General features: G+C 37.6%; 1 protein-coding gene across 1 annotated transcript; it reads left to right on the top strand.

Annotated features, from left to right (window-relative positions):
* Window positions 1-33: 33 nt before the first annotated feature.
* TMEM244 (transmembrane protein 244) lies at window positions 34-27,964 on the top strand. Its single transcript, XM_032158919.1, has 5 exons — window positions 34-193; window positions 13,063-13,148; window positions 15,596-15,669; window positions 25,632-25,757; window positions 27,822-27,964. Exons 1-5 carry the CDS (start codon window positions 161-163, stop codon window positions 27,887-27,889), a joined length of 387 nt encoding a protein of 128 aa, XP_032014810.1. The 5' UTR covers window positions 34-160; the 3' UTR covers window positions 27,890-27,964.

Below are 27,964 nucleotides of genomic sequence, written 5' to 3'. Positions count from 1 at the left end.
TCTGTCTCGTTTTGCGTAATCCAATCATCCTGCACTACTGCGTCTCACACTTAGTCTCCAGGAGTAATTGAAAAGCTCACAGTGACAATTGTGTCTTCTTCCAGATGTCATCGCTATAAGGAGTGGGGCTTTCATCACCTCCCTGACGTAGGATGTGTACATGGCTCTCCAGGTCAGAGTTGCTCCAAGCAAGGTAAAGAGAAATTATTTCTTTGCATTGCCTTTCAGTTGCTGCCTAGCACTGGTGTAAATGAATATGTTCTATAAATGGCCTCTCTGTCAGTGGGCAACTTGTTTCACTTTTGGCTGGGTACCATACAGAAAACATTCTGCTGCACGGCTTGCATCTTGTGGTAATAGGGCAATATAAAGGCACCCAAGCCCAAGAAAGGATTGTAAAACATGTAAATAGTGGCTGTTTAGAAGGCACCATTTTATTGGGAGGTAAGCTCTCTGGTATTAACACCTGCACGTCTGCTATCGTTTTCTGAAATCATGACAGTTTGTTCTCAATCTTTTTTTCTTTTTTTTTTGCAGGGAGTGGCTTTTATTTTTGTAACTTCTGAAGAGTGTGCAAAATTTTAAAGGCAAAGTGTTGAAACATTTCAAGCTGTAGGTTTGTTAGTTTCTTTTTCCCCTGAGGCTAGTGTTAATAGTTGTGTTTTACTTCAGTGCAAAAATACCCCTTTAAAAAAAAAATCAAAGAATCTAAAACAAGGAAATATGCAAAGCCTCAAAGCAGCTGTGTAAATTCACACAGGCTTTAGGCCTATAACGAGCCAGCCTTAAGGGAATGATAGTGGAAAATCAGATTTTTACTTAAAAATTAAATTATAATTACGAGTGAGTGCTACATTCATTTTAGTAAAATATCAGCACCGTGTGTATTTCCTCAAGCTTTTTCTTTACACTGCCATCATCACCACATATGTCATCAGTGAGAAATGTTGAGCATGACAAAAGCTAAGAAAAATTTTCAAGGTCAGTAAAACATTATTTCAGGAAAAATATTTTTAAAAAACTTATTTTTAAGGGGTTTTTAAACTTCATAATTTATGTATAGATTTGGGATTGAACTAGCAATAATAACTTCTGCTGAAGAGATAAAAATTAGAAGATAAAATCCTTTCTCTTAAGTAGCTTACACAAAGAATGGGGGCTCTATATTTAGTCGGGGCTTACACAGACCAGACAGACACACACACACACACACACACACACACACACGCATTGCAGGGAAAATATCCAGATAGTTGCTGCAGTTCCTCACTATCTTAGAATCATCTGAGCTTCATGTGTAGAATTACAGCCTTAGAACATTAAAAGAATAGTGAATATGTTCGAAATAGACAGGTTGTTGACTATCTAAATTCTCATGATACATCCATATAAGTTATGAGTTAACTTTTCTTTTAAGTGCTTGTTCACTGTCAATATTATCAGCACAAGAATTACTGATATGCTCATAAATTAATAGTAATGGCAAAAGTGACCTTCATCTAGAGATAACTCGAATACTCAACAAACATTTATTGAGTGCATGCAATGTGCCAGGCATTGGGCTAATTAAATCCCCCCTATCTCTATACTTTAAATGAGAGAAAAGCTGACTCAAGGGAAAGAGTCATGGCCAAAGGCCATTTAATTAATTTGCTGTCTGGGAAAATAGCACAAGAACTGGGAAGAAAGCCCAAGTATGAGGACTGCTAAATTGTTCAGAATACAATGTATTCTACTCCAGTAGACGACATGTTTCCTAACTATGTTAAACTAATGGAAACTTTCCTCTGTAAAACAAATGTAAAAATCTCAGAAGCACAACACATTCCTGCATATCGTCAGAATTGTTCACCTGAACTGGAGAATTTCATTCATTCAGGCAATTTCAGAGGGAACTACTTATCAGTAGGATGGAGACTTTGCTGTGATTCTACAAGTGAGAGAGTCATATCTCATGATTTCTCCAGGAATTGTCTAAAGAACTACAAGGCATGCTTTCCTATGGGGAGAAGTAAGAGAGAAAGTATTATCTACTGGGCACATACAGTACTTAATGTTAAGAATTGTATACATGTTCAGAATACAAATCCCTTATGAAACTTTACCTGTAGATGAGTAGAACAAAACTCAGAAAGTAACCAGCCAATGTCACACACTTGTCGGTGATGAACTGGCGGAGAAACTCCAGTGTATCTGACTGAGAGTCCACATATTTTATTAATAGACTATGGTTCTGGCCAGGCGTGGTGGCTCATGCCTGTAATCCCAGCACCTTGGGAGGCCAAGCCAGACGATCACTTTAGGTCAGGAGCTCGATACCAGCCGGGTAAACATGGTGAAACCTCATCTCTACTAAAAATACAAAAATTAGCTGGGTGTGGTGGTGCACACCTGTAGTCCCAGCTACTCAGGGAGGCTGAGGCAAGAGAATCCCTTGAAGCCGGGAGGCAGAGGTTACAGTGAGCCGAGATTGTGTCACTGTACTCCAGCCTGGGTGACAGAGCAAGACTCTGTTTCAAAAAAAAAAAGACTATGGTTCCTACTATAGTGGTCTTGTCTTCAATTATTTCTTTCCTTCCTTCCATGATTATTATTCAAAATACATTTATTGAATACCTATGAAAGCCTGACCAATATTTTGGGAGCTGAAGAATTAAATGTGGTCAAATCAGTGTCTGTCTTTTAGAGACTGGAGAAAGAAATGTATACCTCCAAAAGTAGGTATGCTACAATACAAACATGATCAGATCTATAAGACAAATATAATATTATGGAAGCAATAAAATAAGATAGAGATTTATTCTGTCCTGCAGTGAGGGGTGGAGTGAGAAGATGATATATGAGCCAGACCTAGAGAATATAGCTACTTGCTCTGTAAAGAGTGAAGCTACTGTAGGCAATGGGAACATTCTGCTTTGCAAAATCACACAAGGGCTTCCAGTTTCCACAGAATAAATGGAGAAGGCTATTACAGAAGGACTAGGCCTAGATTTCACAAAAGAATTCTCCTAAGTCTTCAAAGATCATATACTCCCAATGCTACTTAAATCATTTTTGAGTATAGAAAAACAAGAGAAGCCACAAGAAAGTTTTATGAAACAAGAAATATGTTGTCACCTAAACCATATATAGTACAAAAAATAAACTATAGATCAATCTCACTTATGAATACAGAAAAATCTAAACATATTAGCAAACAGAACCGAAGAACTCTTCATAAAAATAAAACATGATGACCAAGTGACATTTATTCCAAAAATGTACAGATGGTTCAATATTAGGTAATCTACTAACATAATTTAGATGTTCATAAATCCAAGCAGAAAATCATATGATCATCTTCACTCATCTTCATAGACGCTAAAACTGCCTTTGACAAAAATTGGCAACTGTTTCTGAACCATTCCTGATTAAAATACTGAATAAAATAAGAACTGATGATTTTGTCTGATCAGATATATATGTATGTGTATATATATATATATATGTATGTATATATATATGTATATATATATACACACATATAAAACCACACGTGCACACACACATTCCAATCCTAAAGCTGGTATATTACTTACTGGAGAATACTAGAGGCATTTACAGAAAGGCCAAGAACAAGGCAAGAATGTCTACTAACTCCACTACTATCTAAACATATGTTAGGGTTGGGTGCAGTGGCTCACGCCTATTATCCCAACACTTTGGGAGGCCAAGGCGGGTGGATCACCTGAGGTCAGGAGTTCCAGGACAGCCTGGCCAACATGACAAAACTCCGTCTCTACTAAAAATACAAAAAATTAGCCAGGCGTGGTGGCATGTGCCTGTAATCCCAGCTATTGGGAGGCTGAGGCAGGAGAATTGCTTAAACCCAGGAGATGGAGGTTGTGGTGAGCTGAGATCTCACCATTGCACTCCAGTCTGGGTGACAGAGTGAGACTCCATCTCAAAAAAAAATATATATATATATATAAAATATATATATATATGTGTGTATGTGTGTGTGTGTATATATACCCACACATATAAAATATATATGTTAGAGACACTATTCCATTCAATCAGATCAGAATAAACAAAAGAGCCATGAGAATTAAAATAGAAGTAAAACTATCTCTATTTACAGTTGATATTGTAGTGTATCTGGAAAATCCAAAACAATCAATGAAAACACTAACACAAACAATTTTAAAAATTAGTAAGGTAATAGACTATTTAAATACAAAAATCAGAAGCCTTTCTATACACAAACAACAGCTAGTTAGATAATGTAATGGAAGAGGAAACTTCAGTTGTATTAGTAGCAAAAAGAATTTATTTAATCATAAGCTTAACAGGAAGTGTGTAAAATCTATATGAGAAAAAAATTAACATACTCCTGAAAGATACAAAAGTGGACTTGAATAAGTTTGGAAATTTTTCTCATTTTTGAGTGGTACTCGTAAACATAATAAAGCTATCATTTATTTCCATTTTAATAAGTGGCATGATCTCAATAAAAATAACTAAGTTGTTTTTATGGAGCTAGTCAAGTAGATTTTGAAGTTTATATGAAAAAATAAAAATAGCTATGAGAACCCTAAAGGAAAAAAAAAGGAGAGGTGACTAGCCTTACTAGATATTTTTTAAGTAGCTCTATTGAGGAATAAATTAATATACAAAAAGTGCACTTATTTAATATATACAAGTTTATACATTTGAACATTTGCAACACCTGTGAAACCATCACCATAATTAAGATAATAGACATATTTATCACCTCCACAAGTTTCCTTGTAAACATTATAAAGTTTCCTTGTGTTCCTTTGATGGTTTCCTGTGTGTGCATGCGTGTGTGGTAAGAATACTTAACGCAAGCTCTATCCTTTTAACAAATGCCTGCCAGATATTAAAACATACTATAAAGCTTCTATAATTAAAACAGTGTGGTATTGATTCATGAGTAGATAGCTCAATGGAAGCGAATAGAAAGCTCACAAACAGACCAAAGTGTATATGAAAATGTAGTAATGAAAAAGACAGTATCCCATTGGAATGTCATAAAGCAAGGAAGTACAAAAATGATGGGGATATGTAAAAAGAACACAGGTGGTATCTGGTAGGTGATCAAATTGGTCAAACTTGGGATAATTTGAGCATTAACAGGAATCATGATGTTAATTAATTATGGCATACAGAAAATAAAAAAGACCATAGGTTATCAAAAATAAATGAATAAATAATAAATACATAAATTAATAGGTAAGTTCAAGGGTAAGAAAGGAAATCTCTTTATGGAAGAATATCTACTGAAATGTAGAAGAAAAAATAAAATAATAAAACCATCGGTTTACAATACCAATGTAAATAATTAATTCAGATGAGATATGTTAATGAATGGCTAAAATGTTTTGGGGGAACAGGATATTTATATAGTCTCAAGTGTCACCCACAGATTACTTATTAATTACAAATGATAAACAGTGCAGTGAAAATAGATCTAGTAGATATCACCTTTACCAAGTGATCAAACTGATCATCAGTAATAATGAAAGTCATATCATGCATCTTCTCATAAGATGCAATGGGAAATGCACAATATTACCTTTGTAGAATTCTTCCCCAAAGAATCTGATCATGAGGAAATCATCAAACAAATTCAGAGTAGGTTACTAAAGAGACATGACCACCAAATGTAACATGTGAAAATATGATTGATTCTAGAATTCTCAAATTTTCAGAACAATAGAGGAAATCTGAATATAAACTCTGTATCAGTAATATTTTATATCCATGTAGGATTTATTGTGTGTACTAATAGTTTTGAATTATAGGAGAATGTCCTTGTTCCTGCCTGTGAGAATTTGGGAAAAATACTTATTAAGTTCTTTGGAAATTTTGTCTTCACTTTCTGTCATTGAGAAATAAATGTGTTATAATGTCACATTAGCTTGACACTATACCCCGTCATCTTTAGCAAGGCTGTCTAGAAGAGTATGCATTTCATTCACCAGAACAAGTAATTCATTTTTTAAAAAAGAAAAAGTGTCTTCGCTAACTTGATAGAACAATAGTGTCTATGAAGTTTGGCTATGTGTTTCTTTATTGTTAGTGAAGTAAAAGATTATATTCGCTCATTTTAATTGGAAATTTGTCTCTTGCCCATTTTACTCGGCAACCCAGACCTGTGGCTGTCCCATGTGGAAATCCTGCCTGAGGGGAAACTCTAGGACAGGCCTAGGTTTCTGTTTGTCACCTAGACCAGTTCCTATATCCTCAGTAGCTATTTGCATTGTATTAACCTGAGAGGTTTGTTAAAATGCAGTTACCAGGGTTGAGAATAATAACCTCTGTGAACCACTTAAAGGCCATGTATGCGGGCAGATATTGAATATGAAGAGTATGGACCATTATGATTGTTCCTAAGAGCCTAGATCTTCATGAAACCTAGCTTATCCCTTTTCTTTGAGGTAGTTTTGCAATTACTTTTAGCAATTATGGATGCTCCTTGACTTACAATGGGATCATGTCCCAATAAACCTGTTGTAAATTTGAAACATTATTAAATTGAACCATTGTAAGTCAGGGACCAGCTGTAATCGGAACCACAAAGCTTACTTTCTGACCAGGATTCAATAAATTTTATATACAGTTGTAACTCTTTCAGTGACTAGCTTTGTGAAAATCACTTAATTTCTCTGGGCCTCTGTTTTTTCATCTGTAAGAGGTGACTAACCCACATGTTTATTTGGATGAGTGAGCTCATCCAGGCAAGTACACAGTGAAGAGTCATATAAATGTTGGGTATACTTGCTTGTTCTAATTATTTTCTGTGTGATTATTTTGTCTCTTCTTACCTCTTCCTTTTTATCCCCAGGAAGTCTGAAACTGTTTTGGGCAGAATGTCAACACTTGATAATTATCTCCTAATTGGTGACTCTCTCACTGTACAGCAAAGATTGCTTTTATCTGGGGTACTGTTCAGTGTGGCCTGGACTCTGACCAATCATAACTGATTCTACTTAAATAATCAGAATGTCCTGTAGGGCCAGCCTTCTATTAATTCTAAAACTGTAATGAATCATCCAACAACTTATATTCTTTGAATACCTACTGTGTGCCAGGAACCACACCAGACACTACACATATATTAGTGAGCCAAATGGACACATCTCTTCCTCCCAGTCCCTTCTTAAATAAAATGAGGTAAGCAGCATAGAAAAAGTAGACCCTGTATCTTTTAGCAATTACTTGCAGAACTGTAAAATAATATCTAGAAGACATCCCACTAGGGTGTTGTTAAATGCAACAACAAGAAAAACTTGAGAGCTGAATGAAGAGAGGTGGCTCTCAACTCCAGGAGAGTGGAATGAACGTGAGCTTTTCCGTTTTGAATTATGCCCCATTAAGCCAGTGTAGAAATTGTCAAGTCAGTTAAGTGAGTTACACTGCTGAAGTACTCAGGCTCCACTTCAGCTCTGAATCCTTAGGGATGCCACCTGCACATGCTCATATTCTATCCAGGTTCCAGCCTAGCCCTAGCAAAGATAGTGCTCGTGGTTTTGGGAGATTCTAAAAGCGCAAATCAATAGCTCTTTCCTCTATCCTCTTTTACATAGGTATAGTCTTTTCTTAATTTCAACTTATTAAAACTGCTTTATTTTTTAGGGCAGTGGAAGGAAGGCTGATATCAAAATATTTTGATCAAAAAAGATGACAAACATGTAAAGACCAGTTGTAGCAGACCGTTTTCTGAAAGCAACTTGGAAAAACATTCATTACATCATAAATGTGCACAACTTGCAGACTGGTACACATTTATTTCACTTTCAGAATAGGATTGTAAAAAAAAGGTGGAAGCTTTTTAATAAAGAAATTGCATTTATAATGATCTGTGTTTGAATATTGTAAATCTTCAGACTAATGAGGAATTTTCGGGAGAAAAGAGAGTGTTAGGGAGCATACAGTAGAGAATAAGAAGTCAGGGGAACTTCTTGGAGGAAGTGAGGTATCAGTTTAGACCTGAAAAGATGAGTGGGAGTTAGTTTTCCAAAGAGAGGAGCCGTTAATTCTAGACAGGGGGAACAGCACTGAATTTTTCCAGAAATAGGAAGTACTTAAGTATGGCTGGAGCATCAAAGAGGGGAGTGAATGCAAAGGAAATAACAGGACCCACGGGTGACCTTATATACACAAGATAATACGTGAAATGTGCTTGTGTTTTCCTTTTCTACCAGTTCCTCCATTGGAGGTGATGTTGTGCCAGATAATTAGATTTGGCGTAGCAGGAAAGCAATGAAGAGGAACATTGAATGCTGTGGGTGCTCGTTTGTTTTCTCAACTTCCAAAATGAGCTCCATCAATAGACTGGAAAGAGAATCCCAGAGAGAGCTTGAATAGCCTCTGCAGGGATCTACCTGAGGAACACCAGGTCTTGAGGGAGAAAAGAGGGAGATGGTGAGGAGGTGGCTGGGGGAGAGGCTGAGACTGGACTGCAAGTTTTGGGACGTGTATGGAGAAGAGCTGGAGAAGGCAGGAGAAGACTACCTAGAATGGTTTGTGGCTGGCACCAGGGAGCTAAAAGGAAGGTGAGGCACTGGTTGCAGGCAAAACCCTAGTAGAGCCCTGTTAACCTGCTGTTAATGGGGGAACGTGTGTTTCTCCTTGCTAGTAGGTGTAGCTACCTGCCTCTTCATTGCCCTTGTATAGTCCAGCAGAACAACCCATCCTCTGGTCCCTAGGACTTTGCTGAGTCCATGAACTTGCTCAGTGATCCTCTTCTCTTCATGCCAGCACCATCTCAATGGGCCAGAGTACTTGTAAACCCCCTGAAACTGTGTGTCCTTGACCCCAGAGGAACAAAGAAGGCAAAGCGCCAGCTTCTGTGCTCCAATGATAAGGATGAATCATACTTCCTGTCTGGCAGTGTTGTTGTGAGGATTAAAGGAGATAAGGTTTGCAAAGCGGCTTGCTTGGCGTCTTGCACATACAGGTATTAAGCAAAGGTTACCCCTTACCACATCCCCTAGGGATATTCCTCAAAATTGTATTAATCAAAGCATGCTTTAAAAGTTTGTGAAGATGCTCATGGGTTGAATAAATTTATTGAAAAAAAATTATTACCAAAAAAGTAAACATATGCAAATTTAAATAAAATGGTATAATGAATCCCATTTATCCCTCACCTAGCTTCAAAATTATCAGCTCCTATTCAATCTTGTTTCATCTTGATTTCCAGCTATTCTCTTACCTTTTTATTTTGAAGCTAACCCAAACATTATACTATTTCAACTGCAAATATGTCCTTATGCATCTTTAAAGATAAGGACTTAAAAAAAAAAAACACCATACCATTATCTTACCTTAAAAACGTAACAATAATTTTTTAACATTATTAAACATCCAGTGAAGTTTAAATAGCCAAAATGTCTCATAAATGTCATAATTTTTTACAGTTTATTTGATTCAGGATCCAAATACATTTAAAAACATAATAAAAAGTTTGGCAGTAGCCAAATACCTAGACAGCTACAAATTCTGAGTCTCATATATTGGCTTTTCCTAGAGTGCAGCAATAATATTGTATCATAATAAAATAATGTTCCCTCATTTGGACAGCATTATTAAGTGCTTTTACTTTGTTAATTCAATATAGTTATTTTCCTAATCTCAACTTGGCCACTAAATAAAGGTGTGTCCTTGGGCTATTCACTCAACTTGTCTAAGTCACAGTTTTCATACGTTTAAAAAGAGAGTGTTGAACTAAAATTGATTATTCAGGCCAGGCGCAGTGACTCATACCTGTAATCCCAGCACTCTGGGAGGCTAAGGCGGGCAGATCACTTGAAGTCAGGAGTTTGAGACCACCCTGGCCAACATGGTGAAACCCCGTCTCTACTAAAAATACAAAAAATTTGCTGGGCATGGTGGCGGACGCCTGTAATCCCAGCTACTTGGGAGGCTGAGGCAGGAGAATTGCTTGAGCCTGGGAGGTGGAGGTTGCAGTGAGCCAAGATCAAGCCATGGCACTCCAGCCCAGGCGACAAAGCAAGACTCCATCTCAAAATAAATAAATAAAGATTATTCAGCATGCTTTCATTGTGAACTTCTGGGTGGGAGGCAGGACAGCACAGGGTTGAGAGGAAACATCCAGCAGGTCTGGCCTGGAGCCCTGCCACATATAGGCCACATGAGCTGGGATTACTTCCTTAATCTCTCTTTGTCTCAGTTTCCAAATCTGTGAAATGCAAATGAAAGACAACCAAACCCAGAAAGTTTTTCCTGTATGCATATAGTGGTGGGGTACAGGGAAGGGTGAATACAATGAGAAAATATGAATACAGTGATTGTCACATAGGAATCCTTCAATAAAGAGTCAATATAGTTAGGCTATCAACTGGGGCAGAGGATGAGGAGATGAGGCTGGAGGACGGGCAGAGGTGAGAACTGTCTTGTCCACTGTGGCAGCCACTGGCCACACATGACCGTTTAGCGTTTGAAATATAGCTAGTCTGAATTGAGATGTCTTGTAAATAAATTACCTTTGTACTTCTAAGACGTAGTGTGAAGAAACAACATAAAATATCTCTATTTTTAATGATTCATTTATGTCAAAATCTTAATATGTTGGATACATTGTGTTAAATAAATATTATTAGAATTAATTTTACCCTTTCAAAATTTTTATAAATGTGGCTATTAAAAAATTTAAAATTACATATGTGGCTTGCATTGTGTTTCTGCCGGACAGCACTGGGCTAGATCATCATTGCCATTCTAATCATTTAGAACTGATCCTGCTCCTCTTATTGTCCATCTAGTCAATAAAATTGGTTTGGAAAATTGGGAGATAGAGTCAACAGTTTCCTCTCCCTTAACCCCCACGAGTTATCCATTCTGTTTTCTTAATAGTTCACATACTTGTCCTCCTCTCCATTTCCATTGCAAATCCATTTAAATGCTTTCCCGACCTGATGGCCCCTCTCTAGTCTATACTACTCCTTAAATCTTTCAGTCTCCCCAGGGCCTTCAGAGACATGCAAAATTCCTCATTAAGGCATAAACTTCCCTTCACGTCTGACTCCAGCTCTTTAAACCTCTCCCACCAAAACCCCTCTCCATCAAGGTTTGGCTTCACCTAGGTCTTTGCAAGTGCTTCTTGTGCCTATGGCAACCCCTGCCACTGCCCCAGCTCATCGTAAGTAGCATAAGCGTTGAGTCAGAGCAGGGCTTGAGTCTCAGCTCCACAATTTATTGTTAAATGTTCAGAAAGTTATAAGACCTCTCTGAGCCTCATTTTTCTTCTCTCTAAAAAAGGATTCTACCACTCAGAAGTTTTATAAGGATTAAATGAGGTAATGCAGATGTGATGCCTTAACTCAAGAAAACCTACAGTAAATGTTGTCAAGGATTTTCCGGGGAATGTTCATGCCCCCATCACACACGTGCATGGAGGCACACATACACACACACATAACCCACCCATTCTCTACTGGTGTCTCGCTTGGGCTTACATAGCACTCCGTACCCTCCTCAATAATACCTCTTCTCTTTGTATTGTAGCCATTTCTTGATTCATTCTTGCCTCTAGATCAGTAGTTCCCAAAGTGTGGTAATAGGTACAAGTGACCCAGCATCAGCTGGGAACTTGTTATGAACACAAATTCCTGGAGCCCATCCCAGAATTACCAAATCAGAAACTCTGGGACTGGGGCCCTGCAATCTGTGTTTTAACAGGAACTTAATGTGAGTCTGATGCTTGCACATTTGAGAACAACAGCTCAACTGCATCTCTACGGCTTGGACCACATCCAATTTACCTTGCATTGCCACCCTGCCCAGTAACTATTTGTCAATGAAAAAAATGGAGGAATAAATCCTGATAATGATGTGAGGGCATAAAAGGATATCAAGCAGAGGAAGTGACGGTCTGATTGTCTTTTAGAAAATTGTTACGTTCCATAGGCTCTGTAGGGTGTAGATTTGAGGAAGAAAATACTAAAAGCAAATGAATTTGCTTATGAGAAAAGTATTATTTGAAAATCTAGATTTATAATTCAGGTAGAAAAATTAATTATTTACAAAAATTATGCCTTGCTTTTCCAAATATTTCCTACAAATGATTTTTAAATATATTATTTTGATATTATTTTATATTTAGTGTTTTATAAATTTGTCAGGAAAAGTAAGTGTATCTCTATGTAAAGTTTGTCAGGCCGGGCGTGGTGGCTCACGCCTGTAATCCCAGCACTTTGGGAGGCCGAGGCGGATGGATCACAAAGTCAGGAGATCAAGACCATCCTGGCTAACGCCGTGAAACCTCATCTCTACTAAAAAATACAAAAAATTAGCCGGGCGTAGTGGCAGGCGCCTGTAGTCCCAGCTACTCGGGAGGCTGAGGCAGGAGAATGGCGTGAACCCGGGAGGCGGAGCTTGCAGTGAGGCGAGACTGCACCACTGCACTCCAGCCTGGGCGACAGAGCAAGACTCCGTCTCAAAAAAAAAAGAAAAAAAAAGTTTGTCAACAAATATATTGTCTCGCAAATTATAATTTAAAAATGGTTCCAAATGTCTTACACAAATTTAGTATTTGTAGGTTTTCTGGGCATGTAGTACAATCCTCATGTTTGGATTATACAAGTAAAATTTTATAGTAAGTTAATGCATTAAAAAATTAAAATGTTATTTAAATTTTAATATTAACAGAGATAAGAATAGTTTCATGGTTGAAAATACATGTTAGTATAGAGTCTATATATTATTCATCTTATTTTGGATCAAAATGAAAGCAATCATCTAGAAATATCTAGAGGCTATTAATGCTCAAATTAAAGAAAAACTAATTGATTTCAATACATGGTAGGAAGAATAAACCAAACGCAAAGACACATGACTCTTAAGAAAATTACACCACTAAAGAAGCTCCAAGATGGGCACTTTGAAGTCATTCCCATCCCATGGGTCCTTAAGCAATACAAGGCTAGCCAACACTATCTAGTAATGATTCATCATCTTTTGTCAAACTAGTTACCAAAGACCATGTGAAAAATCCCAGGCTCTTGCACCTCCTGCCTGTTTTCTCCACAGGTTGTTTTGCAGAAGTTTCTTCTATGTGTCATTCTGTTCTACACTGTGTACTACGTGTCCCTGAGCATGGGCTGCGTGATGTCTGAGTAAGTAGCACATTGTCTTCAAACAGAATTAAAAAGCTAACATTGAATAGGAAAGACGTTTATATTTAACATTTCACATGTCTTTATGGATTAGAGGATGTAGATTTTTTTAAAGACATAATTTCTTCGCACGCCTGCAATCCCAGCACTTTGGGAGGCCGAGGCGGGCGGATCACAAGGTCAGGAGATCGAGACCATCCTGGCTAACACGGTGAAACCCTGTCTCTACTAAAAATACCAAAAATTAGCCGGGCGAAATGGCAGGCGCCTGTAGTCCCAGCTACGGGGGAGGCTGAGGCAGGAGAATGGTGTGAACACCGGGGGGCGGAGCCTGCAGTGAGCCGAAATCGCGCCACTGCACTCCAGCCTGGGTGAAAGAGCAAGACTCCCTCTCAAAAAAAAAAAAAAAAAAAAAAAAAGACTTGGTTTCTTACTTTTATTTATTTTTTATTTTTGTTAGAGATAAGAGGCTGGTCTTGAACCCCTGGCCTCGAATGATCCTCCTGCCTTGGTCTCGCAAAATGCTAGGATTACAGGCATGAGCCACTGCATCCAGCCTACTTGCGTTATTTAAGTAAAAATAGGCAAATGTTCTATCTCTGAAAATGATAAAAGTAACAATCTTAAGGCGGATAGAATCAGTTAGGACTGTTTCTCTTACCTCTTTGGAGGATGCTCATGGAAAGAAAGTGAACCCATTACTCCCTGGTCTGGTATTGAATCAGAGAAGGTTTGAACAAGAAAGGAGCTTAAAGATCATTCACATCCAATTTAAATAATTTCTGTTATATTGGAAATAGCTTTTGGGAGGCAAGAGACCTACATTCTGAACCAAGTTCTTACTGACTTTCTGAATCATCTTGACCAAACCACAGTGTATCTCCTATTTCAATGCCTTCATTTGTCAAATGGAATCATCCAAAAAAGTTATCATGAGGACAAAATGGGATAATACATGTATTTTAATGGTATCATTTTTATGTAAGTGTAAAACATTATTTTTCAGGTAATTTTTTGTCTTGCTATGGTTGAATTTTGTCTCTACAGATTCTGGCTGCCAATATATTGGTTGCCTTGAGATACATTATGTATATTTACAAATGATTTCTTAGAAATTGAGTGCTTACACAATTTAATTTTATTGTGCAAGCAAGGAATTCTATTTCAATATGCAAATTAATACCAATATGCAACTATCAAAAAATAATGATACCAGTGTTTGCAATGGAAAGAATGTTATTCGGCATGCTTGCAGGCAAGCCCAGGGAGGAAGTATCTGGTGCTCACATGCAGCCCCAGCCTCTTCCCTGGGACTGGAGATGGTGAGGCTATGCCTGGGGCAAGGAGAAGGCAAGACTCTGTAGGATTCTCTGAGCGTGGGATTTCAAGGGTTTGTAGTTAACATGAGTCAGAGGTGAGGAATTTGAAGTAATTAGACCTTAAAGCTTCAGGAGGTAGCTAACTGGTTGGCCAGCTGCACAAAACTACAAACTTGGGTGTAGTATAAAGTCCAGCTGTATGCTTTATAGACTCAGATTTTAGAACAGGGAGGGGACTCAGAGATTAATCTCTTCAATTTATAGATAGGAAATTTGAGCCCAGAGAGGTTAGGTGACTTGCCCAAGTGCACGGTTATAGCACCACCAGGATTAGAACCTGTATCTTGTTGTTTTTCAAGCCTCTGCTGTCTCCATAGTATTACGTTCTCCTTCCATGTTTGATGGCAGGAACTACCAAGATTCTAGCTGAGACATCAAATAAAATTAAGTCCACTTGGTGGACAAAGTGGAACTTAATTGGACAAAGAAGACAATATAGACAAAATGTTATTTGGCTGTCATCCAAGTCAGCCAGTTTTTAAAAACTCTTTTTAGCTCACTTCATTTTTTTCTGCTTAGCAAGTTTTTTTTATATAAATGGTATCATATAATAGGTGTCATTTTATAACTTTTTTCAACATTACATTTCAAAAATATGTCCATGATGAGATGTATTTAGCATTGAATTAATTTATTCTAACTGCTACAGTAGCTCACTTAATGTTAAAAAAAATATGCTATAGTACCATTTAGGTGAACCTATTTTACATCTGAAGAACTACTGGTTTGGTCCTCAAGTGAGTTTACATTTCATAACTAGACATTGCCTTGTCTCTTGTTACCTTTTTACCCTCTCACCTAATGATCGATCTGAAATTTTGCTGTAACTGTTACCACAACTTGTAATTCTAGCAAGAAGAGTGAGATGTTTGAGTCAGAAAAAGATTCTATAGAGATTATTATCTTCATTGCTGATTCCTTCCCATTTCAGCCAGTTTTGAAATGTGCCACAACGTGGGTAAATCGCATGACTTATCCTTGCATGGGAATAGTAATGTGCATCACTTTGATGTGCAGTTATGAACTGCCTCATTCAGAGTAAACTGTTTTCATTTATAATATCTTTAGGGTGCATGAGTTGAATGTCCTGGCACCATTTGATTTCAAAACAAATCCCTCATGGCTCAACATAAACTATAAAGGTAATTGTTTTAATTTTAAATTCTTATCAATTAGTGAACTAAATGCCACTAAAAATAAATTTTTTATTTTTTAATTAAAATTTTAAATATCAGGCCTGTCTCGCAGTCATCTATGTATTTTATCTGACTTCAAAAATTAGGAAAAGTGCCATCAAATATTTTAAAGTTGCTATTCCTTGGAGGTGGAGTAATATGGAATAAGTGGAGGAGAAGAATGAGAATTCCTATATAAATTTTCATTTCATTGTATTGGGGGTAAATTTTTGTTCATTATTTTTAAAGAAAAGGAAGAATAATGACTTAATGTGCTGATGTAGAAAAATATTTGTGAGATATAAAATAGAAAATTAAATACAGAAAAAGAGTTCATATAATACAATTTCATTTTTGTAGCATAAAGTAAAATACATGGTGTCAGTGATAAGAAGTCTGGAGAATTATGCAACAAACTGTTATCTCCCATCTGGGATGACAGAGAACTTTCATTCTCTACTTTGTACATTTCTGCTTGGTTTTATTTTTCTTCCCAAAATAGTATAGAACTTGTTGCAGAAGATAAACAGTAAGAAAGAATACACTAAGGCAAAATTTCTCTTTTAAATTTGGCATTTTTTTGAATAGTTATTAATTAATATCTGGTGTGTTTGTAAACCTTCACACCTATGTACCTTGAATATATGTAAAACATTCTTGTTTGGGGGAGCTTCATGGTGAGTTTGCCCCATCTTCAGAAAAGTAAAATTTTAATGTTTTCTATCATAAAACATATTAATTAATGAAAGCTTAGAAAATATCTACAAGCAGAAAGGAGAAAAATAAAATAAATCGCATACTTACATTCTGTAGACAGTAATTACTCTTAATATTTTGTGAAAATTTTCCCTATTCTTGTTTTTTAATGTACTGTCAATTCCCTCAACAATACAATTCATTAGAAAACCACTGGAGAATATTTTTGGGGTACAAATATGCAAATATAGAAAAATTGCTGGAGGCCAATGAAACGGGATTTCTACTATAATTTGTATAGGAAACTTGGTCAGTTAGAGTTACTGAATTCAAATAAAAAGCTTTAGTACAGCCTTGTTTGGTGCCATTATTGATTCAATTTTGGATAGCAAAGCATATGTGAGAACAAGATACTTCGATTCTGAGATACAAGAGGTCTAAGACTTTATCTTAACTTTCTTTCAGGCCCTTCCCTAGTTTTTACCAACACTATCCACAAATGATTAAAAAGAAAACAGTCCCAGTAAAGAGTCAAGTATGGGCCATGTGTGTGTTTTGGGTAGAGGGAGAGATTGAACACTCAACTGTCATTATTTAATTCTAGTCTTTGGGTCAGTCAATAAAGAAAGGGCAATATCACAGGCTTATGGAAGAAGGCTGTGTTTTTTCATAGCAGAGATTAGTGATGAACTTTTACATAGCAGGGATTAGTGAAGATCTCCAAAATGCCTGGCAGAGTTTACAGTCGTCCTTTCCTCTCATGAAACACAAACATTTGTACAAAGATATCAATAAATCCTTAGCGTATTAGATCTTTAATTTTGGGTTTGGGGAGATAAATGTCATAACTCTTCAAAGTTGTTGCTGTGAGAATCTATACCTGTCTAATCTCAGAGATATTAATAAAATATAAGAGTAATCTCAGAGACTTTGGCATGTATTTATTATGGTCAGGTTTTGTGTAGGTTTCAATAATTTTGTCACCCAGGAGATCAGTTTTAGCAAGGACACTGGAAAGTGTGAGTCCAGTTAAAACACTCCAATTACTAATATCTTTCCTTTGCATTGCAGAGAAAAGTTTGCAAATTCCTTTCATTTTACATTAAAATCCTCCCAACAATTTTTTTGAGATAAATAAAACTCCATATTCCAATTTATGGAGAAGAAAACAGACTGACCTAAAAGTTAAAATCTTGCTCAACACCTTATAACTCTTTTTTATTATTATTATATTTTAAGTTCTAGGGTACGTGGGCACAATGTGCAGGCTTGTTAAATAGGTATACCTGTGCCATGTTGGTTTGCTGCACCCATCAACTCGTCATTTACATTAGGTATTTCTCCTAATGCTATCCACCCCCAGGCCCCCACCCCCTGACTGGACCCAGTGTGTGATGTTCCTCACCCTGTGTCCAAGTGTTCTTTGTTCAACTCCCACCTATGAGTGAGAACATGGAGTGTTTGGTTTTCGGTTCCTGTGTTAGTTTGCTTAGAATGATGGTTTCCAGCTTCATCCATGTCCCTGCAAAGGGCATGAACTCATCCTTTTTTATGGATGCATAGAGTTCCATGGTGTATATGTGCCACATTTTCTTAATCCAGTCTATTATCGATGGACATTTGGGTTGGTTCCAAGTCTTTGCTATGTGAATAGTGCCTCAGTGAACATACATGTGCATGTGTCTATATCATAGAAAGATTTATAATTCTTTGGGTATATGCCCAGTAATGGGATTGGTGGGTCAAATGGTATTTCTCGTGCTAGATCCTTGAGGGATCACCACACAGTCTTCCACAATGGTTGAACTAATTTACACTCCCACCAACAGTGTGTAAAAGTGTTCCTATTTCTCCACATCCTCTCCAGCATCTGTTGTTTCCTGACTTTTTAATAATCGCCATTCTAACTGGCATGAGATGGTATCTCATTGTGGTTTTGATTTGCATTTATCTGATGACCAGTGATGATAAGCCTTTTTTCATGTGTCTGTTGGTGGCATAAATGTCTTCTTTTGAGAAGTGTCTGTTCATACACTTTGTCCGTTTTTTGATGGGGTTGTTTTTTTCTTGTAAATTTGTTTAAGTTCTTTGTAGATTCTGGATATTTGCCTTGTCAGATGGATAGATTGCAAAAATTTTCTCCCCTTCTGTAGGTTGCCTGTTCACTCTGATGATAGTTTCTTTTGCTGTGCAGAAGCTCTTTAGTTTAATTAGATCCCATTTGTCTATTTCAGCTTTTGTTGCCATTGCTTTTGGGGTTTTAGTCATGAAGTCTTTGCCCATGACTATGTCCTAAATGATATTGCCTAGGTTTTCTTCTAGAGTTTTTATGGTGTTAGGTCTTACATTTAAGTCTTTATCCATCTTGAGTTAATTTTTGTCTATGGTGTAAGGAAGGCATCCAGTTTCAGCTTTCTGCATATGGCTAGCCAGTTTTCCCAGCACCATTTATTAAATAGGGAATCCTTTCCCCATTTCTTGTTTTTGTCAGGTTTGTCAAAGATCACATGGTTGTAGATGTGTGGTGTTATTCTTAAGGCCTCTGTTCTGTTCCATTGGTCTATGTATCTGTTTTGGTATCAGTACCATGCTGTTTTGATATCAGTACCATGCTGTTTTGGTTACTGTAGCTGTGTAGTATAGTTTGAAGTCAGGTAGCGTGATGCCTCCAGCTTTGTTCTTTTTGCTTAGGATTGTCTTGGCTATATGGGCTCTTTTTTGGTTCCATGTGAACTTTAGAGTAGTTTTTTCCAATTCTGTGAAGAAAGTCATTGGTAGCTTGATGGGGATGGCATTCCATCTATAAATTACCTTGGGCAGTATGGCCATTTTCACGATACTGATTCTTCCTGTTCATGAGCATGGAATGTTCTTCCATTTGTTTGTGTCCTCTTTTATTTCGTTCAGCAGTGGTTTGTAGTTCTCCTTGAAGAGGTCCTTCACATTCCTTGTAAGTTGGATTCCTAGGTATTTTATTATCTTTGTAGCAATTATGAATGGGAATTCACTCATGTTTTGGCTCTCTGTTTGTCTATTACTTGTGTATAGGAATGCTTGTGATTTTTGCATGTTGATTTTGTATCCTGAGACTTTGCTGAAGTTGCTTATCAGCTTAAGGAGACTTTGGGCTGAGACGATGGGGTTTTCTAAATATACAATCATGTCATCTGCAAACAGAGATAATTCGACTTCCTCTTTTCCTAATCGAATACCCTTTATCTTGCCTGATTGCCCTGGCCAGAACTTCCAACATTATGTTGCATAGGAGTGCTGAGAGAGGGCATCCTTTTCTTGTGCCAGTTTTCAAAGGGAATGCTTCCAGTTTTTGCCCATTCAGTATGACATTGGCTGTGGGTTTGTCATAAGTAGCTCTTTTTATTTTGACATACGTTCCATCAATACCTAGTTTATTGAGAGTTTTTAGCATGAAGGGCTGTTGAATTTTGTTGAAGGCCTTTTCTGCATCTATTGAGACAATCATGTAGTTTTTGTCATTGGTTCTGTTTACATGATGGATTACTTTTATTGATCTGAGTATGTAGAACCAGCCTTGCATCCCAGGGATGAAGCCAACTTGTTCCTGGTGGATAAACTTTTTTATGTGCTGCTGGATTCAGTTTGACAGTATTTTACTGAGGATTTTTGCGTTGATGTTCATCAGAAATATTGGCTTGAAGTTCTCCTTTTTTGTTGTGTCTCTACCAGGCTTTGGTATCAGGATGATCCTAGCATGAAATGAGTTAGGGAGGATTCTCTCTTTGCTATTGATTGGAATACTTTCAGAAGGAATGGTACCAGCTCCTCCTTGTACCTCTGGTAGAATTCGGCTGTGAATCCATCTGGTCTTGGACTTTTTTTGGTTGATAGGCCATTAATTATTTCCTCAATTTCAGAACCTGTTATTAGTCTATTCAGAGATTCAACTTCTTCCTGATTTAGTCTTGGGAGGGTATATGTGTCCAGGAATTTATCCATTTCTTCTAGATTTTCTAGTTTATTTGCATAGAGGTGTTTATAATATTCTCTGATGGTAGTGTGTATTTCTGTGTGATTGGTGGTGATATCCCCTTTATCATTTTTTATTGCATGTATTTGATTCTTCTGTCTTTTCTTCTTTATTAGTCTTGCTAGTGGTCTATTTTGTTGATCTTCTCAAAAAACCAGCTCCTGGATTTATTGATTTTTTTTTGAAGGGTTTTTGTCTCTATCTCCTTCAGTTCTGCTCTGATCTTAGTTATGTCTTGCCTTCTGCTAGCTTTTGAATTTCTTTGCTCCTGCTTCTCTAGTTTTAATTGTGATGTTAGGGTGTCAATTTTAGCTCTTTCCTGCTTTCTCTTGTGGGCATTTAGTGCTATAAATTTCCCTCTACATACTGCTGTAAATGTGTCCCAGAGATTCTGATACATTGTGTCTTTGTTCTTATTGGTTTCAAAGAACATCTTTATTTCTGCCTTCATTTCGTTATGTACCCAGTAGTTACTCAGGAGCAGGTTGTTCAGTTTCCATGTAGTTGTGTGGTTTTGAGTGAGTTTCTTAATCCTTAGTTCTAATTTGATTGCACTGTGATCTGAGAGATCAGTCTGAGAGACAGTTTGTTGTGATTTCTGTTCTTTTACATTTGCTGAGGAGTGTTTTTAATTTAAAATTTAATTTTAAATTAAATTTTATATAATTTAAAATTATGTGGTCAATTTTAGAATAAGTACAATGTGGTGCTGAGAAGAATGTATATTCCATTGATTTGGGGTGTAGAATTCTGTAGATGTCTATTAGGTCCGCTGGTGCAGAGCTGAGTTCAAATCCTGGATATCCTTGTTAACCTTCTGTCTTGTTGATCTGTCTAATATTGACAGTGGGGTGTTAAAGTCTCCCATTATTATTGTGTGGGAGTCTAAGTCTCTTTCTAGGTCCCTAAGGACTTGCTTTATGAATCTGGATGCTCCTATATTGGGTGCATATATATTTAGGATGGTTAGCTCTTCTTGTTGAATTGATCCCTTTAGCATTATGTAGTGGCCTTCTTTGTCTCTTTTGATCTTTGTTGGTTTAAAGTCTGTTTTATCAGAGACAGATTGTAACCCCTGCTTTTTTTTGCTTCCCATTTGCTTGGTAGATCTTCCTCCATCCCTTTATTTTGAGCCTATGTGCATCTTTGCACATGAGATGGGTCTCTTGAATACAGCACACTGATGGGTCTTGACTCTTTATCCAATTTGCCAGTCTGTATCTTTTAATTGAGGCATTTAGCCCATTTACATTTAAGGTTAATACTGTTATGTTTGAATTTAATCCTGTCACTATGATGTTAGCAGTTATTTTGCCCGTTAATTGATGCAGTTTCTTCATAGCATCTATAGTCTTTACCATTTGGCATGTTTTTGCAGTGGCTTGTACCTGTTGATCCTTTCCATGTTTAGTGCTTCCTTCAGCAGCTCTTGTAAGGCAGGCCTGGTGGTGACAAAATCTCTCAGCATTTGCTTGTCTGTAAAGGATTTTATTTCTCCTTCACTTATGAAGTTTGACTGGATATGAAATTCTGGGTTGGAAATTCTTTTCTTTAAGAATGTTGAATATTGGCCCCCACTCTCTTCTGGTTTGTAGGGTTTCTGCCAAGAGATCCACTGTTAGTCTGATGGGCTTCCCTTTGTGAGTAACCCAACCTTTCTCTCTGGCTGCCCTTAACATTTTTTCCCTCATTTCAGCCTTGGCGAATCTGACAATTATGTGTCTTTGAATTGCTCTTCTCGAAGAGTATCTTTGTGGTGTCTTTCTATTTTCTGAATTTGAATGTTGGCCTGCCTTGCTAGGTTAGGGAAGTTCTCCTGGATGATATCCTGAAGAGTGTTTTCTAACTTGGTTCCATTCTCCCGTCACTTTCAGGTACACCCATCAAATGTATATTTGGTCTTTTCACATAGTCCCATATTTCTTGGAGGCTTTGTTCATTTATTTCCACTCTTTTTTCTGTAATCTTGTCTTCTCACTTTATTTCATTAATTTGATCTTCAGTCACTGATGTCCTTTCTTTCACTTGATGGAATTACCTATTGAAGCTTGTGCATGCATCACAAAGTTCTCATTCTATGGTTTTCAGCTCCGTCAGGTCATTTAACATCATCTCCACACTGTTTATTCTAGTTAGCCATTCATCTGATCTTTTTTCAAGGTTTTTAGCTTCGTTGCAATGGGTTAGAAGATGCTCCTTTAGCTCGGAGAAGTTTGTTATTACCAACCTTCTGAAGCCTACTCATCAAACTCATCAAACTCATTCTCCATCCAGTTTTGTTCCCTCGCTGGTGAGGAGCTGTGATCCTTTGGAGGAGAAGAGGCACTCTGTTTTTTAAAATTTTCAGCTTTTCTGCTCTTGTTTCTCCCCATCTTTGTGGTTTTATCTACCTTTCGTCTTTGATGTTGGTGACCTACAGATGGGGTTTTGGTGTGTATGTCCTTTTTGTTGATCTTGATGCTATTTTTTTCTGTTTGTTAGTTTTCCTTCTAACAGTCAGACCCCTCTGCTGCAGATCTGTTGGAGTTTGCTGGAGGTCCACTCCAGACCCTGTTTGCCTGGGTATCACCAGTGGAGGCTGCAGAACAGCAAATATTGCTGCCTGATCCTTCCTCTGGAAGCTTCGTCCCAGAGGGGCACCCACCTGTTTGAGGTATCTGTTGGCCCCTACTGGGAGGTGTTTCCCAGTCAGGCTACACAGGGGTCAGGAACTCATTTGAGGAGGCAGCCTGTCTGTTCTTGGAGCTCGAACGCCGTGCTGAGAGAACAACTGCTCTCTTCAGAGCTGTCAGACAGGGACGTTTAAGTCTGCAGAAGCTGACTGCTGCCTTTTGTTCTACTATGCCCTGCCCCCAGAGGTGGAATCTATAGAGGCAGTAGGCCTTGCTGAGCTGTGGTGGGCTCCGCCTGGTTTGTGCTTCCAGGCCTCTTTGTTTACACTGTGAGCTACTCAAGCCTCAGCAATGGCAGATGCCCCTCTCCACATCAAGATGCAGCATCACAGGTCTATCTCAGACTGCTGCACTAGCAGTGAGCAAGGCTCCGTGGGTGTGGGACCCGCCGAGCCAGGCATGGGAGGGTATCTCCTGGTCTGCCGGTTGCTAAGACTGTGGGAATAGTGCAGTATTTTGTCAGGAGTGCACCGTTTCTCCAGATACAGTCTGTCATGGCTTCCCTTAGCTAGGAAAGGGAAATTGCCCAACCCCTTGTGCTTCCCGGGTGAGGCGACACCCTGCCCTGCTTCAGCTCAGCTGCACCCACTGTCCAACCAGTCCCAATGAGATGAATCAGGTACCTTAGTTGGAAATGCAGAAATCACCCATCTTCTGCGTCGATCTCGCTGGGAGCTGCAGACCAGAGCTGTTCCTATTCAGCCATCTTGGAAGTGACTCCACAACTCTTTTTTTTTTTTTAAGAGACAGAGATTCACTCTGTCACCCAGTCTTGAGTGCAGTGCAGTGGCATGATCATAGCTCATTGTAACCTCAAACTCCTGCACTCAAGAGATCCTCCCATCTCTACCTCCTGAGTAGCTAGGACTATGGGGCACACTATTATGCCAGGCTAAGTTTTTTTCAATTTCTTTTAGAGACAGAGTCTTGCTATGTTGCCCAGGGTGGCCTCAAACTCCTAGCTTCAAGTGATGCTCCCATCTTGGCCTCCCAAAGTGCTGGAATTACAGGTGTGAACCACCGTGCCCCGACAAGGTCTTATGACTCTTAAGCTGTAAAAGCGAGACTAGAATGCTGTTATCTTGACTTCAAATTTTGTATTACTTCCTTTAAGTCATGCTTTCTTTCCTATCATAAACAAAGCATAAGTATTCTCTATTAATATACATGAATACAGCTTGTACAAGACTAAAATCACTATCTCCAAGCACCTTCAAGTTAACCTATAAAATCTCTAAATGCTAACAAAAGAGGCATCTCTCTTTCCCTACAATAATGTAGTGATTCTATAAACCAGTAGGGGAGGGAGGAATGAAATGTGATGGAAAGAGATGTTGTCAATATGACACAACAGGACAGTTCTTTCCTGGATATTAGGTGGCAGGGCATGCTGAACTGATTTCCACTGATCAAAGGAATTCCTGTGCAATAGAAAAGGAGTTAGTATGAATTCTGAATTTAACTTTTGAAACCTGTTAAGTTAAATAGAATTGAAGAGGAATATGTGTGAGGCCTTTAAAAAGATTGCACCTGGGGCTTGCTTCCTTGGTGCCTCGCTCACTGACTGCAATCACTGGCTTGCTGGATAATAAATTACTTCTGCACAGTAGGACATAAGGTGATTATTTTATTTTTTGCTTTGAAAAATATAGTTTGTCTGCTTAGATTTATTTATTCCTGAATTATATGAACATATCACTTATTTTCTGTGTTTTAAGAGGAAAGAAAGGTAATTTTTATGGAAAGTGGTATCATTTACAAAGGGACCTTGGTGGTATATCACATATATTTGTCACTTTAAAGTCTGATGGCTCTCTCTTTTGAAAACATGATAGTCTTAAAGATCCATATCAAAGACAAGAGGCAAAAGATTGACCCATCACGTGTTCAGGGCTCTTAGAGATTTGTGGTTCTCACCTGTAAATATCTAGCTCTTTATACATGTTCAGGTAAAATACTCTGTCACAACCAGTGGATTTAGAAGAGTGTCTCCATCCATACCTGTCATTTATGAGACTTTCTTTCATCCATGGTTATCAGTTATGTTTCCCAAGTGACAATCTGAACGAAGCATTTTATTACAAAAACACAAAGGAACTCATTTCCAAGTTAGGCAGTGCTTGGTATCAGACAAATGTTGTAGTTCAATAAACTCTTACATTTGGTTTAATGTTTTTTCATTTCTTAAAACTCAGAACTGGATTTTTTCATTAGTTTTTAACATATCTTAAAATGAGATTTGCAATCCAATTACAGATTTGCACATATTGGTTATATTGTAACTTCTTTATTGTATTTCACTTCTAAAATGTTAAACACAAAGAATGTGAAACAGAAATGATATATTGTAGTTTTCTACAAATCTTAAAACTGTTAAAAGATAAAATATGTTAATTGTTTTATCCAAATTTGAGGATTGTTAGGAAATGGAACATTTAAAAAATTCTTAGCAAAATTTCTTCTCAAAGTAAGCTTTCCTGGTCTTGTTACTAGTTGTATTTCAGAATGTTCATTGCTCTAGTCCTCAATAATTATATTCTTCCTTGTATTTGCAGTTATTTTAGTTTCAACAGAGGTCACCTACTTTGTTTGTGGATTGCTTTTTGTTCCAGTTGTGGAAGAATGGGTTTGGGATTATGCTATTTCAGTAACTATTCTTCATGTTGCCATCACTTCAACTGGTAAGCAGAATAAAATAACAGAAACAAGGAAAATGTATTAAAACAGATGTTGGACGTAAACCACTTCCTGAGTAGAACTTTGTTGTCTGCATATTCTTGTATGATAGCTAAATGATAAAAACTGAAGATGAAAGGTCTTCATCCCTCTTTCCAGCCAAATTTTTTTCTACCACTCTTCTCAGGGAGGTTTTTTTTAACTTTTTTAAAGGCGTTTTACTTTGAAATAATTTTAGAGTTACAGAAAAGTTACAAAAATATAACTGAGAGTTCCCATGTACCCTTCACCTAGCTTCCCCTAATGTTAGCGTTTCATATAACCATAGTACAATTGTCAAAACTAATAAATTAACATTGGTATAATACTATTATTAGCTAAACTTTATTTGTATTACCCTGGTTTACCCTGCATCATTTTTCTTTCTCAAGATCCAATCTGATTCAGAACTAAACTGAAATAGAGATGCTTCCCTTTCACATTCAACTTATCACCAACTGGGCAAGGTTTGCCCTGTAAGACATATTTTTCCTCCAAAATCCTTCCCTGAGGGCAGAAACTGATCAAAGACTGGGGGGATTCACAGACACCTGTCCAACAATAGTTATTTTAAAATAAATACCAGTTCTTGGATTAAGTGGTTTTTATTTCTACCCGTGCTTTTTGGAGTGAGAAGAAAATGGATACAAATTCCAATCCTACCTTTTACTAGGTGGGTAGTTGTGGACAAGTCACATCTCTTACATCAGTTTCCTTCTCTACAAAATGGGGGAAACCTGATGAGGTTTCAATTAGATAATGAGAAATTGTCTGACATGTGTCTAGCAGATAATAATTACTCAGTAAATGAATATTTCATCCATTTGTTCACCTATCCACTCAAAATTTACTCATCCACCCTATTTTTTTTCTCCCTTACTATACTGCCTTATTTTTTTAAAGCATATCAGTCAAAATATGAGTGATAACCAACCACAGGTTATAATTCAAAGTTTATTATTATTTATGACCAACTTAAATCACTGTCATATTTTCAGTGCCCTGATCTATTGATAGTATAATCTGTCTCTGCCAGGCACAGTGGCTCACGCCTGTAATCCCAGCACTTTGGGAGGCTGAGGTGGGCAGATCACCTGAGGTCAGGAGTTGAAGACCAGCCTGGCCAACACGGTGAAACCCCATCTGTACTAAAAATACAAAAATTAGCCAGGCATGGTGGTGGGCATCTGTAATCCCAGCTACTCAGGAGGCTGAGACAGGGAGAATCGCTTGAACCCAGGAGGCGGAGGTTGCAGTAAGCCGAGATCGCACCATTGCACTCCAGCCTGGGCAACAGAGCGAGACTCTGTCTCAGAAAAAAAAAAGTACAATCTGTCTCCAACTGAAGAACACACAATTTCCAAATCAACTACAACTTCCCAGCTTCACTGCTATTAGAGAATGCCCGTATATTCATCGCCTAGTATTAGTTTCCACAGACACAAACCCTCCCTCAGTAACTCAAAGAATCACTGGACACCCCGCCCCCATCACTCTGCTTCTGAAGTGCTCTATTTTACCTTGGGGTTAATTTTCTCTGCAAGACAGCCACTGATATTTGTAAAAGGGCTTGGAGTATAGGTGGTTCAATCCTCAGGGTTGAAATGAGCTATAGGTTCTGGACCTAGAAAAGTTGTGAGTTAATGATCTAACATGTGGCACTTAGAAAATGTTAACAAATGACTACTGGACAGAAGTGACTTCAGAGTGAAGTGGTTTGGAATTCCTGAGGGAACTAGGCATTGAGGATTCAGGACAGCCTGAGGATCATCACTTAAAATCAACTTTGGGAGCTGACCTGAGAACCTCACAATTCACAGCATTATTTCTAGGAGAAGAGTTGTAAAGGTTTGACTTAACAAATGACCTTTTTGACCAGGACTGAAGTACAACTTGGGGCTACATGATTTCATGAACATGGATAAACCTTCTCTTGTTGGGTGGATATAATTTGACTAAACAGACGTATTTCTTCTTGAGTAAAATATAAAAATGCATGTTTTGAAATTAAACATTTTTTTCTATTGCAGTTATGTTGGAATTCCCCTTGACATCACATTGGTGGGCTGCTTTAGGTATATCAAAATTGCTTGTTTAGATTATCTAATGCACAGAAATAATGTTAAATAGAATAACTGTGGAAATATATTTTATTTTCTCATAGATTTTATAA

This window comes from Hylobates moloch, unplaced genomic scaffold, assembly GCF_009828535.3.
Source record: "Hylobates moloch isolate HMO894 unplaced genomic scaffold, HMol_V3 SCAFFOLD_2, whole genome shotgun sequence".
In the NCBI taxonomy this organism is placed as follows: Eukaryota; Metazoa; Chordata; class Mammalia; order Primates; family Hylobatidae; genus Hylobates; species Hylobates moloch.
Note: the sequence above shows the minus strand (reverse complement) of the source record. Positions and strands in the feature narration are given on the sequence as shown.